The 12510-nt window shown below is 46.1% G+C and overlaps 1 protein-coding gene across 5 annotated transcripts in view; it reads left to right on the top strand.

The window, feature by feature from the left end:
• Positions 1–12510, top strand: part of LOC123799767 (two pore channel protein 2-like) — a 52157-nt gene that overhangs the window by 30080 nt on the left and 9567 nt on the right. For 3 of the 5 annotated variants that reach the window (XM_045808960.2, XM_087863682.1, XM_045808957.2), the window contains 7 exons: positions 579–707; positions 2683–2799; positions 2897–3015; positions 3220–3321; positions 4682–4808; positions 6578–6779; positions 11633–11777. In XM_045808960.2, coding sequence (XP_045664916.2) covers positions 579–707; positions 2683–2799; positions 2897–3015; positions 3220–3321; positions 4682–4808; positions 6578–6779; positions 11633–11777 — 941 coding nt within the window. The remainder of the gene's footprint in view (positions 1–578; positions 708–2682; positions 2800–2896; positions 3016–3219; positions 3322–4681; positions 4809–6577; positions 6780–11632; positions 11778–12510) is intronic. The other 2 variants (XM_045808958.2, XM_045808959.2) reach the window with 2 other exon arrangements.

Here is a 12510-nt window from a genome sequence, read left to right as displayed (position 1 = left end):
TGCCAATCTAGCTGCCTGTAGGGACTTTGGAGCTGGGTCCTGTCCCTTACAGAGGAGATGGTCAGGACGTGGCACTGGGACTCGGTGGCCTCCATTCTTTCCTCTAACCAGCTACACACAGGCAGAGGGCAGCAGTGGCAGAGATGGCTAAGGAATGACCTGCATTCAAAACATATCTTTGGGGAGTTACTCTACTATTAGGGAAACTGAACATCTAGATGCCTTTTCTAAATATGAATGTGAGAACTGGAGAGCCCAGAAGATGCCCGTGTCTGCCATCCCTGACCTCCCCCTTTCTGGGGAAATGCTTTCTGGATTCCCTGCCTGCTGATTCAGCCGCTCCCAGGAAGCCCTGCCTGTTGGGTCATGGGATTCATAGCTCGAAGACAAGTTTCCTTTTAAGAGGAAGAAACCATCCCCACCAGTAAAGAGTTTAGCTGCAACTGGCAGTGAAATTAAGGGACATCGTTGATTCTCAGAGGGTAGCATCAAGGTAGCTTGGGGGATGGGGCGGTTTCAAGAGGGCTGAAGCTGACTCTCTGAATGGCGGGGGTTTAGTCTCTGTTCTTTGCGTGCAGGCTACCTCGATAGCAGAAGTACTCTGTCTGACTGCATTCTTTGGGAGGCTTGTACATTTTGCGAAAGTCACTCCTCAGATGGTTTTCTGGAAGGATACAAAAAACATCTGCATCATGGTAACCATAGTGGTGAGTGTTCATTATAGTGCCCTGAAGAGTCTGTGGTCAAAAGCAGAAACTATGAAGTGAAAAGACGGAATAGATTTGACTTGGTTAAAGCAACAGGGACAGACTTCGGCACAGCAAACACCTCGTTAGCACGAGTGCAATGCGAACCCCGATTGGAGACTAAATAAGGCAAAATATGACAGTGTGAATGCCGTATTTTAACATAGCGAGAGCACTTCCAAATTAAAAGGAAAAAAAAAAAAAACAAGGCAGAAACTCCAATAGTGCTGAAAATAGGTGAAAGCATCTCATAGAAGAAAAAATAAATAATGGTAGATATGGAAAAAAATGTGTAATTTCACTAATTAAAAAATAGATATTAAAACAATAATAAAATACCATGTGTTTGCCTATGAAACAGTGTTAGCAAGATTGAGAGAAAAAAGAACCTCTTGTACCCTACTGAAGGGACGAATAAGCAGTCTTTCCAGAAGGCTGTGTGGCAGTTCCTTTCAAAAGCCTTAAATGTACGTACACTTGCACCCTGGAGTCCCATTCCTGGGAATTTATCTTTAGGGAAGAAGGATGTGTTCGAAGATTTAGCCACAGGATTGATCATTGCTGAGCTGTTCATAATACTGAAAAATTGGAAACAACTCGATTTCCTGACAGCAGATACTATGTTCTATAAAATGTGGCAGATCCACTCAGCCCTTTGAAATAGTGTTAAAGCAGGGATGTGTCTGTTACCAAGGGGAGGTGCTTATCATTCATCGAGTCAAAAGAACAGGTTACAATAGAGCTGGATCTCATCTTTGTTAGAAAGAAAAAGGAAAGACTGTGTATACCACTCACAGAGAAATCTGGGAGGGTATGTGCTAAGCAGTTACGCCCAGAGGGGCAGAGTGTGTCTTCTGAACACGGCTGTAATGCCCAGAGAGGCCCCTTCGGTGATTAGATGAAGGTAATTCATAGATAGCAGGACAGCGCAGCAGCAGGCAGGCCTGAACCATGGTTCTTTCCGATTGACCTGTGGCTCAGTCTGCACACGTCTAAGCCAGAGCGTCCATGAACACTGGTAGGTAGGGGTCCCCATGCTGTAGCGGATACTGGTTTCCCCTCTGAGTTTCTTCTGTCTGTGGCCAACTGCTCGCTAGTAGTTTCTATGTCTGTGTGTTGGTGCAAACACAATGGGACGAAACCCACCCTCTTTGCCCCTCCACTCCCCCAGCTGTTTGTTTGTGGGTGGTGCCTTACGTACCAACACCCAGTTCCTAGTCCTCTTAGTCAAGATTCTCTTTTCTCTTGCATCCGGCCTCCCAGAGCCCCTCAGGTTGCCTCTTGCCCAGTTTCCATTCTCCCCACTTGGACTGTTGCAGTAGTCGCTGATGTGGCCACGCATGTCTCTGTCTCTGTGTTGCATGCCATTCTGTTCCCACAACGTGGCCCAGGGCCTGGTCACCCCTTTTGGGAACTGCCACGGTCACCTCAACCTTAGATCCCCACCCAGTCCGCGTGTTTTAGATGCCGCCGCTGAATTAATTCTCCAGAAGCACATCTCCCATCACTTCCTTCTCTTGGTCAAAATGTCTATGAGCTCCACAGACCTAACCAGTGCCCCCAGCCCTGCAAACATGTTTCACGGGGCCCTCTTCACTCTAGCTGGGCTGAGCTGCCTGCCGCCCCACGCACCTGCCACTCCTCCTCAGCCTGCGGGGCTCTTCTGCCTGGAATGCCCACAGTCTCTTCTCGCCTTGCTCAAAATATTTGTTTTGACTTCCCTTCACCCATCTGCTGAACCCTCAGAATATGGAGACGATCTCTCTGTACTTGTCTTATTTTTAGAAATATTTTAGAAATATTTATTAAAATATTTAAGGCATACTCAATCTGGGAAGTGTCCCTGGGACCCACAGGCTTGGGTTCCACACTGTCACTTCCTGTGTGTGTCCTTTAGCAGCACGACACTGACAGTTTTGTCCCGTGTCTCTCACAGCTGACCTTGTTCGATTTGATTATCTATGGTTCCCTGGAAGCTGTTAATATCCACAGCATTCGATGGTCAAGGGCCTTAAGGCCAGTCTTCCTAATTAACTTCCCTGAAAGTCGTCAGGTAAGGACATACCTTAGGATAACACAAGGGCTTGGTTTTTGTTTTTGCAGAAAGTTAGCCGATTTCTTGTAAATGAAATTAAATTTTGTCTTCACAGATCCGAAGAACTTTCAGAAGCATCCGGAATACTCTGCCTGATATCCTCTACGTCTTCCTCTTGTTCGTGTTCAGTGTGCTGATATTCTCCCTTATGGCCTTGAAGCTTTTTGGGGATAGGTGAGCACACTGGTTTGGAAGTTTCTGCCTGTGACTTCTCCCCTGTTTGGGTTCAGCCCGTTGGCAGCAGAATCTGTCACTGGATGCCATCTTCCTCGTTCAGACACTCCAGGAGTGCTTTTGAAAGTGGAAAAATTGTATCAGAAACCACAGCTTTATTTATGTGTGTGAGTTTCTCACTTTGTGTTTTTGGTTCCTCTTTAGGGGTCTTCAAACAGTGGAAGGCTTGCCCTACTTCACAAATATCCTGGACATAGCGTTTGAACTCTACGTGCTGGTCACTACTGCGAACAGCCCCGATGTCATGTACGTTCATCTCTGCTCACGTTCACGGACACCTGTTATCATGACAGAATTCACTTCGTTAAAGGCTGCTGTCTCGGGACACCAGCAGGACTGAGAGAGGAGAAGTAGTGATTTTCTGTTTATTCATATTCATCGTAAAAATTTTTGAAGAATGTAAAATGTTTACACTAATGATAGCCTACCCTCTCTCTATTTAAAACTAAATTGATTTTTTTTTTAAACTGAAAGCAACAGGAGACATCTCTTGAGATATAACTCTTAAATATTTGAGCCTACTTTTTATTCCAGGATTTTTCTGAGTCTTGAATCTAAACACTAAGCCATCTTTATAAAGGAACCATGGCTCGTTCTCCTAAGCATCGATGTGTTTTTCTGGTTAAATGAAACAGGAAAACAATGTGAAGATTAGTAGCTGTTGCCTTCCCCCCTCAAAATGCCAATTCTCCACAAATGGACTTTACTTAGGAGGAAAACATGATGGTTTGTTTGTTTTTCTCCTAATGTCCTTTGTATTGTGGATTAACCTTGTTTGTGGACATGAGATTATTAAACAGTGCTACACTGAATAGACAGGTCTTGGGGTTCAGGGCCTGGACGGGGCTCTACTTGCAAATGTCCATCCCAGCTCAGGCCATACTGCACGCGGAGGGGGCTCTCTGTCATCTAGCTCTGTGTGTGACCATCACACTGACTTGTTCTGAGTTGTTGCCCACTCTCGGGCCTGGCTTGGGCACAGTGCCGGCGAGGTACAGTTCTGGCCCTCCTCGTGTTCTCTTGGATTTTCTCTCAGACCCTGGGCTGCTGGCCATGCTCCCAAGCCGCCCTCCTGTATGAAATCCAACTTCCATTAAAGGTGGAATGAGCACACCTCTCATCCTGGTGCCACTGTTAACGGTGCCCCTTTCCTTCTCATTGTCCTAGAGTGGCTAGAAAATTACCTGCCCCACCCCCAGCAAGGCAGTCTGTTGTCCCTGAAGGACCTTGAGTATAAGCCCAAGCCACGCTTCGATTCCTTCTGTGGTTCTGGGCAAGTCGGTCTCCTTTTTAGGCTTCTTGATTTTCTCATTGCGAAGGGAGGGAATGGGATTGGGGGATCTCCAAGGTCCTAGTTGCTGCCACTATGAGGCACTATGGAAGTCAGAAGGCAAGTTGGAGTCAGCTGTTTAGCGTTAGGGGTGGTGATGGCTCTGCGGCCCCCTGGCCCGGCACCTCACCGTATGCGGGACGGTTAGAGTGAGAGAAGGTTTAGCTGTGCCTCGTGCACGTGGATTGTTCATGTGGGATGGCACGTGAGGCCAGCCTTTCATGCACTAGGGACCGAGGCTATGAAAACCCGTGCCACATAATTCTTTCCTTGCAGGATGCCTGCCTATAACTTCAATTGGTGGTATTCTCTATACTTCATAACCTACATCATCATCAATACCTACATCTTCATGTCCGTCTTTCTGGCTGTGGTCTACAACAATTACAGGAAACACTTAAAGGTACCGTGCGTGAGCGGAAGGGGGGTGGGGGCAGGGGATGGGCATCTGGGCTGGATCCACTGGCAGAGAGGCTGGCAAATGTAGATGCTCAGTATTTGAAAGTGTCCTTTTTCTTTTCGCTTTGGCCGATCTGAAGACCGCTGTGGCGTCTTGTTCTATTCTGCTAGGGGGGGCGGTTCATTTCCGGTCTTTGGGATGGCTCTAACAGTGTGTCTGGACACTGCGGGCAGCGGCAGGCCCTTGCCTTGCTCCTTGCTCTTAGGGCATGACGTTGTTCATGGCTCCTTGACACGTTTTGTGTGAGAATGGGAGTTGGGGATATTCTCCAAGCTCCCAACTCCTTTTCCCCTCTCTGGCAGAAGCAGAAGCTTCTTAAAGCCAACAGTTTCTGCCCTGGTACCTGCATGTTTGATTTATGTCTGGAGAATTCCTGGAGGTGTTGGCTGGGCAGAGGCTTCTGGGTACTCGGGGTGGAGGATGTTTTATTTCCAGCTCAGAAGCCACTGAGATACCTAGCCACGTCACCTGCCCCCGCCCCCATCTCTGCTTGGTGGTTTTCTCATCTTGTGAAACTAGCTGCGCAGAGAGGCTTTTCATCAAAGAATGATTTTCCTTAAGGGAATACATTGCTTTTTGGTTCTTGATCCTTTTGGTTCTGTTCTGAATTTTTCATTGCATGGGGATGGTGTCACCAGGGAACAAGAAGAAAATCAGGGAGAACTTCAGTGTTTGCAGCTAAGGACAAGCAGGTAGTGGGGCTGAGTCTGAGATTTGGCCCAAATGGCCTTTGAAGGTGTCTGGCCTGTCCTGGTCCTAAGGAGTCTATGTACTGTGGGGATTTGAGCTGCCCCTGCCCCAGGGGCCAGGTCTCCGGAGACCCTCCTACTCCGACTTCCTCCGTCTGGGTGGAAAGAGGCCGTCCCAGAGAGCCTGGTGTGCCTCTCCTCTTTGTCACTGCTGGACAGAACTGTTGCTCTACCTCCCCCAACCCCAAGGAGGTGTTTCTTTGGGTAATCCTCCGCAGCGGGGATCAGTCAGCAAACATCTTAAATGTGCTTTAGGCGCCCAGCACCAGTCCAAGTGCTGAGAAGTCAAAGACGATTAAGACACAGCCCCCTAAAATCTACAGTTTAGCTATATAGTCAATGAAGTGATGATGTTATTGGGTAACAGGCTTACAGGGAGCAGTAGGAGTGGGCAGCAGGTGACCGTAACCCGAGAAGGCCTGTCCAGCCTACTGTCCTCTGGAAGATTCCCTGTGCTCAGTCCAGATGGCAGCTCCAGGCAGGCCCAGCTGTCCTTCCTGCCTTGGACCTCTTCCTTCCGGACCACTTCTAGCCTAGTTTCACTTCCCTGACTTTTTCTCCTCCTCCCCTTCTCTTTCTTGATTAACTTAATGGTAGCTCTATCTTCTCCCTTCCTGGGGTCTCCCTGTGTCTCAGCAGCACACCCGATTTCCTTCCTTTCTGGAATCTCCCTTCCTTCTGGGCAGAGTGGAGTTGGGACCAGTCTGCCTCCTGCTGTTCTGTTTCTCATCACACAGATTATCCTTCACGGGCTTCCTCCTGTAAACTTGGTAAGATGAGTTTTGTTTATGCAGACGGGTTAGCTACATGTGCCTGAGGCCGGGGAGGGATCACATACCTTGCTTAATAGTAGACCCATCAGTGCCTTCTCTTTGGCTCATCAACTACTTTGACACGTTTAGGGGAAAGAAACAAGGCTTTCTTGAATCTTTCTCTTAAAAACCACAATTCTGTTTTTTAAAGAACGAGATTCGCAAACTGGCATACCTGAAACGTCACAAAATGATAGAGGCTTTCAACATTCTGAAAGTCAAGGTGGGCACAGAGTTTGTGGTGACGGAGGCCCGGTGGAAGCAGCTGGCCAGGATCGTGATGCCACACATCAGTGGTCCCCACCTGGAGCTCCTTTTGAGGATCTCCGACGAGGGACAGAAGGGCCATGTGGGTAAGAAGCCTTGGCCTCTGACATTCCTCTTCGCTGTGCGTTCAAAAATGGGTGGCTCCTGAGAGTGATTTGAGAAACAGCAGTACTGTGGTTTTTTATTTTTTAATTTTCTTACATTTGCAAATAAAAATATACGTGGGCACCCCCAGCTGGCAACAATCCAGTGGAATTTGAGTTTTCATGCTGTGTTCTGACAGGGCTGGCCCCGTGCGAATTGTCAACATGTAAGGAGCCATCCAAAAGCCCTTACCTTGTCACGGTCATTCCACCCCTGACGCTGCTTTAGGGACGCCATCTACATCACATTCAGTATTTGAAAGCAACAAGTTGAAAATAACCTAAAATTCAGGTACTGGTGGTCGGTAGCCATTACGAATAGCACTTCGTCTCTCTGGCACGCGTATCAGGCATGAGCCATGGTCACGACTTTTTTCCGCGCATGTTGTGTACGTGATCACTGAGGTGGGGATGTTTGTCATCCTCATTTGTCGATATGGAAACTGAGACTGGAAGAGGTTAAGTAGTTTGCCCACGGCCACGCAGCTGCAAAGTGGTCGAGGCCGTTCCACTCCGAGGCCTGTGCTTTTTCTCATTGTGCTAAACCGCCCCAGATTCTGATAGTCACGTAATGGGAAATTGTGGCGACCTTAAAAAATGACTGTGAAGATGGTGCGTCAATATGGAAAGACGTGAGGTGACTAAAATATATCCCAAACTGTAGAACACCCTCACTTCATCCTTTTCTGGAAGAGTCCAGAAGGGAACATACCAAAAGGGAGGGGTAGCTTTGACCGGATATAAATTTACGTGAGACAAGGACTCTTAGACTAGTCCCGGAGAGCTGTGGGCCTTATGAGGACTCCATGCAGGTGGGAGAAGGAGATGACAGTGAGTCTCTGGAACTTACATGACGAAAGAGAACAAAGGGACATATGCAGTAAGACACTACTCAGTGGGAGGTGCTCACATCTTCCGGTGAGAGTTTGGGACCCAGGATGGAAGAAGGCCTTTCTCCTCTTGAATCAGCAGGATCTGACATGCGCCTTCCGGTGAGCCCCGAGCGTGTCTCCTCAGCCACCCCGCTTGATGTTGTGGCTCCGAGGGTCTGGTCAAGAGCCAGGCTTCTCAGAGCCTGAACGATTGCCTTGGTGCCCCCCGTTAGGGACCGGCAGGGGTTGCCTGTGCCATTCAGCATGTCAGGGTTAGGGTTCTGTGGATGGTGGAGAAGGGCGGCTGGTGCCCTAGGCGACCCGTGAGCACAGTGCTTCCTAGGCTGGGTGTAGTGAAGCTTCTCAGTGTCCGACCTGTCATGGACTGACGCTTTGGTAAAGTACAGCAAAAATCAATGCTCAGAAAAGGAAATGAAAAAGTGTAAAATCCACCCCCATTTTTTCATTACTAGAGTCATTGGACATGATCCTGGCCAATTTTCTACAAGTTTCTGTATTCGGCACTTATCCCATGGAGGGTGGGGAACACAAGAACAGGCCCAGCAGTGGCCCAAGGACCACTGGTTGAGGACCACCTCCCTAGTACTTAGAGGAGAGTGTTGGGACTTGGGTCCCCCTGGATGTCCCACCCCAAGAACTGGGGTGGCGTAGCTGGTCACTCTAGCCCAGGTGCTCCCAGCCTTCAGCCCCTCTGTTTTTGAGAATTCTCCTTTCGTGATTTAGTACCTCTGCTGCTTCTAGATGATTGGGACTCTAAAGATGTTGATGTTGATGAAACTTTAGGGCGTTATGAGCGTTCTTTGCAATTCCTTCCGTAAAGTGAATTCCTGGATTGGTAGTAAAAGGTGAGATGTTCCAAACCTAGGGACGGGGGCTTTTTAAGAATCTTTGTCTTTGTCTGTCAGGCATGGGGAGGCCCATATACTTGGGTATCTCCTGCTCATCCAGGAAAGATACACATGGTCCCCAGGACGTACTCATATGAACGTGTCTTTGTTGATGAGGTCAGTCTAACTATTGATGGTCATTTCCCAAGTGGGAGGAAAATGGCTTTTCTTTGTCTTGTCAGCTTCTTGTATGTTCTGGGCTGTCAATAGGGCAGCTCTTAAATGGTGCTGTGCAGCTGTGCAGAGTAAATATGGAGCATACCAGACACATCCAGGTTCTCCTGGCACCCCTGCTCATTTGGATGTATCACTCCATGAATTACATGAGTAAGAGGAAGGAGGGGTTCTTTGAGGCCACCACACAACTTTCTGGAGAGTGCTGATGAAGATCCGGGTACCAAACACCACCACCACCACCGCCTGCCCATTTGCAGGGGTTCTTCTCTGAATGTAGGCTGTGATCTTGCACAGGGTGAGGTCTGTAAAAGTTGCCCAAGGAGACTGGTCAGTGACAGAAGGGAGCAGAGGAACCTGAGAATGAGGCACAGCCCAAACCCGCTGAGCTATAGAATGTTTTCATGCTGGCCAAGAATAACCATGGTGAGAGGAGCGTGGGGACCAGTTGGCATGATAACTCCTCCAGAAGTGAGAGCCCTCATGTCTTTACAGTGGCCCGCAGTCCTCCAAGAGATCATGAAAGTCAGTGTAAGTGTTGCAGTCTTGTGAGAAATAAGAGAATCTCCTTGGGCAAGGCCTTGCTGCAAATCCAGCTCCCTGGGCTGAAGGCAGAGATGGCAATGACCAACCCTCTGTACCTCATGCAAAGAGCCCGATGGGCCTGTTCTGAATTTCATCTATTAATGTTAATGTGCTTTGTTATAGACATGTACACAAATAGTCATGCCAACGAATATGCTTAAATGCCAGTATGATATAAAGCTTGAAAACTCTAGTTTTTATAGCATGATGTAAGACAATTGTTATATAGTATTTTAATTTGGGTGCCCTGAAGAACAAATCTACTTATACATAGGGACATGACATTTTAATTTCTTTGGGAGTCTTTAGGTAAATCCAGATTGTTGACTATGTATCTCAATATTCTTTAGTCCAGTGCCCCCAACTGAATTAGTAATTTCAAAAGAAAACACGTTTAGAAAACCATAGGTAGCTGATCCATGGCTGACACTAAGGATTCGTCAGAGAAGTAGAAAACCCGGCGTGCGGTGTCCACATAGTTGACGCGGGCCACTCTACAGGGCCTTGTGATTTATAATATTGTGTGAGATTTACACAAGCTGATTGATGAGAACCCAACTTTTTCAATCACCACAGTTTAAATCATGCCACACGGGTCTAGCCGATGTTTAGGTTTATGGATGCCTAAATGTTCGCTGAGATCATGACACCCATTGACTCGTAAGATAAGAACAAGGAGTGTGAGAAGGTCCAGCCACGTTAGCCTCTTTGGAGAAAAGAAATTGTACATGAACTAAATACCGTATTTGCATTTTGTATTAACACTAGATTAAATCAGGAAAGAGACATGAAGCCACATTTTAAACCCTAAATCACAAAACAATTTATTAGTTTTTCTTTATTGGGAGCATTAAATCAATTTGGATTAAAATTTTAAATTATTAATTACATAAATAAAATTACATGACAACGTAATTTTATAACATTTTAATCTTCAGTCAGAAGTCTTTAGATTTAAACTTTTTTTTTTTTTTTTAAAGATTTTATTTATTTATTTGACAGAGATAGAGACAGCCAGCGAGAGAGGGAACACAAGCAGGGGGAGTGGGAGAGGAAGAAGCAGGCTCATAGCGGAGGAGCCTGATGTGGGGCTCGATCCCAGAACACCGGGATCACGCCCTGAGCCGAAGGCAGACGCTTAACTGCTGTGCCACCCAGGCGCCCCTAGATTTAAACTTTTTAACCAGATCTTTAAAATGTATCTTTTTACCAAAAAAATTAATGAACATTATTTTTCTCCCAGTGGCCTTTCTGCAACTACTAATTGTTGGCCTATTATTAATTTGCACATCTTTGTAAAAAATTTTTTTGACTAGGTAGAGATACTAAGAACATTAAATAAAGCTAGAATTTCCTGGTTCCCATCTGATTTTCTTAAGAAATTGTAGGAATACTGTTTAAATTAGTAGATTGTTGTTCTATATAATTTATACTTGTGGGGGGTCAGACTTTAAAAACCAATTTGTTAATTCAGGGTTTTATTTGGAAGGCATGTGCATCAAGAAGAAAATCATTTTGAAAGTGATTTTTAAAAGTATCAGTGAGCTTATGGCTCAATAGACTTCCCAGTATTTTACTTTTTGCCAGATAGCACTGTTGATTTAAATATTGTTACCACGGCAACCACATCTTTATACAGGACAGCCAGTCGGATTTGTCAGCTTTCAGGGGCCATAGGTGATATTTTATGGGTTATAGCAGTAATTTCTAATGTCTGGGTGTCCAAAAGACTCCTTTGTTCAACTAACACTTTCAAAGACAGTTTTAATAACAGAAAGTCAAGCAGGATTATATGCTTCATGGCGGCCTCCACTCTGTACAGGCAGGGATGGCAATACTTCTGTGAATATTCTCGCTTCTCCCTTTGACCAGCAGTTATGAGCATTTGTGGTTTCCAAGGCTAAACACTGGAATTCTGTTAGTACCCAAAGTGTTAAAACTTAATCCAGTGTTAAAATGAGAAACACAAGCTTACCAATATGGGAAGAAAAGGGCTGAATAGAATTATTAACAAAGAATATGGAGCAAGTTATGTATCTACAACAAAGGTTTTCAGATTATGGTCCACAGGCTAAATATGGCCCACCACCTGTTTCTGTAAATGAAGTTTTATCGGAACAGAGCCATGCTCATTCATTTATGTATTATTTGTGACTGTTTTCATGCTATACCGGCAGAACTGAGTAGTTAAAATTGAGATCGTGTGGCCTACAAAGCCTAACATATTTACTGTGGGATCCACTTTTTTCCATTGCAGACAAAATGAACTTTATACGCTTGGCTGACCTCCTCAACATTCAGGTGGTCACCATCAACATCAAGAGACACCCACTGGAAGACTGGATGCCTCGGGTATACCAGTCGTCTGCAAGCCTCTTGGTCCAGAGGATGGTTCGGCACAGGCATGTGAGATGGGGCCGGTTTTTTCTCAAGTTGCTTTAAAAATAGAGGAGTTTGCAAATGCTGTCTGGACTGAATATGTTTCATTATTGAATCTATAAATCAGCCCCTTGCTTGCTGCTTTTGGTTTCTTCGGGAGGCTTGTAAAAGGTTCTGGATGTGCTTTGTGTGACCTTAACCAAAAGGACAGGCTTCTCGATTATGCTTCCTTCTGGCCCTATTTCCTGAGATGCTCAAAGGCCACAGACTGGATGTGATCTCTCAAATCAGAAGGTTCCAGCCCCATCCAAGTCATTAGGAGGTTGATTTCACATATGGCACTCTGACTTTGTAAAGTCTGTGGTTAAAAACTCATGAATTTGAGTTATCAGAATGGTTGTTAAGAAGGCCAGTTAATTCTCTTATTCTCAAGTAAGTGGACTCCAGAAAGAATCATTTGTTCTGGTTGGAGATCTTTGGTTTCGTCTGTGTGGCCTGGAGTGCCCCTAACCTTAATGGCTTATCCTCTTGCTGTCCTTGAATTTAGTGCTTCTTGGAAGAGAATGGTTCAGAAGTCCCAGAAAGTGGCTCAGCCTGTGGTGTGGGCACACCGTATTCGCTGCCCATATTTGATATTTATCAAAGCCCTACATGTAAAGGCTTCTTCCCATTAATCCCAGCCTTGAATCACTGATGTGTTTCATGTGCTGCATGTCTGTATGTCCGCATGTGGCATCCAGGGTCCTAGTCTACAGC

The sequence above is a fragment of the Ursus americanus genome, chromosome 7, assembly GCF_024610735.1.
Source record: "Ursus americanus isolate L20-20 chromosome 7, mUrsAme1.1.p, whole genome shotgun sequence".
NCBI classification, from domain to species: domain Eukaryota; kingdom Metazoa; phylum Chordata; class Mammalia; order Carnivora; family Ursidae; genus Ursus; species Ursus americanus.
This window is presented reverse-complemented; position numbering and strand designations above follow the sequence as displayed.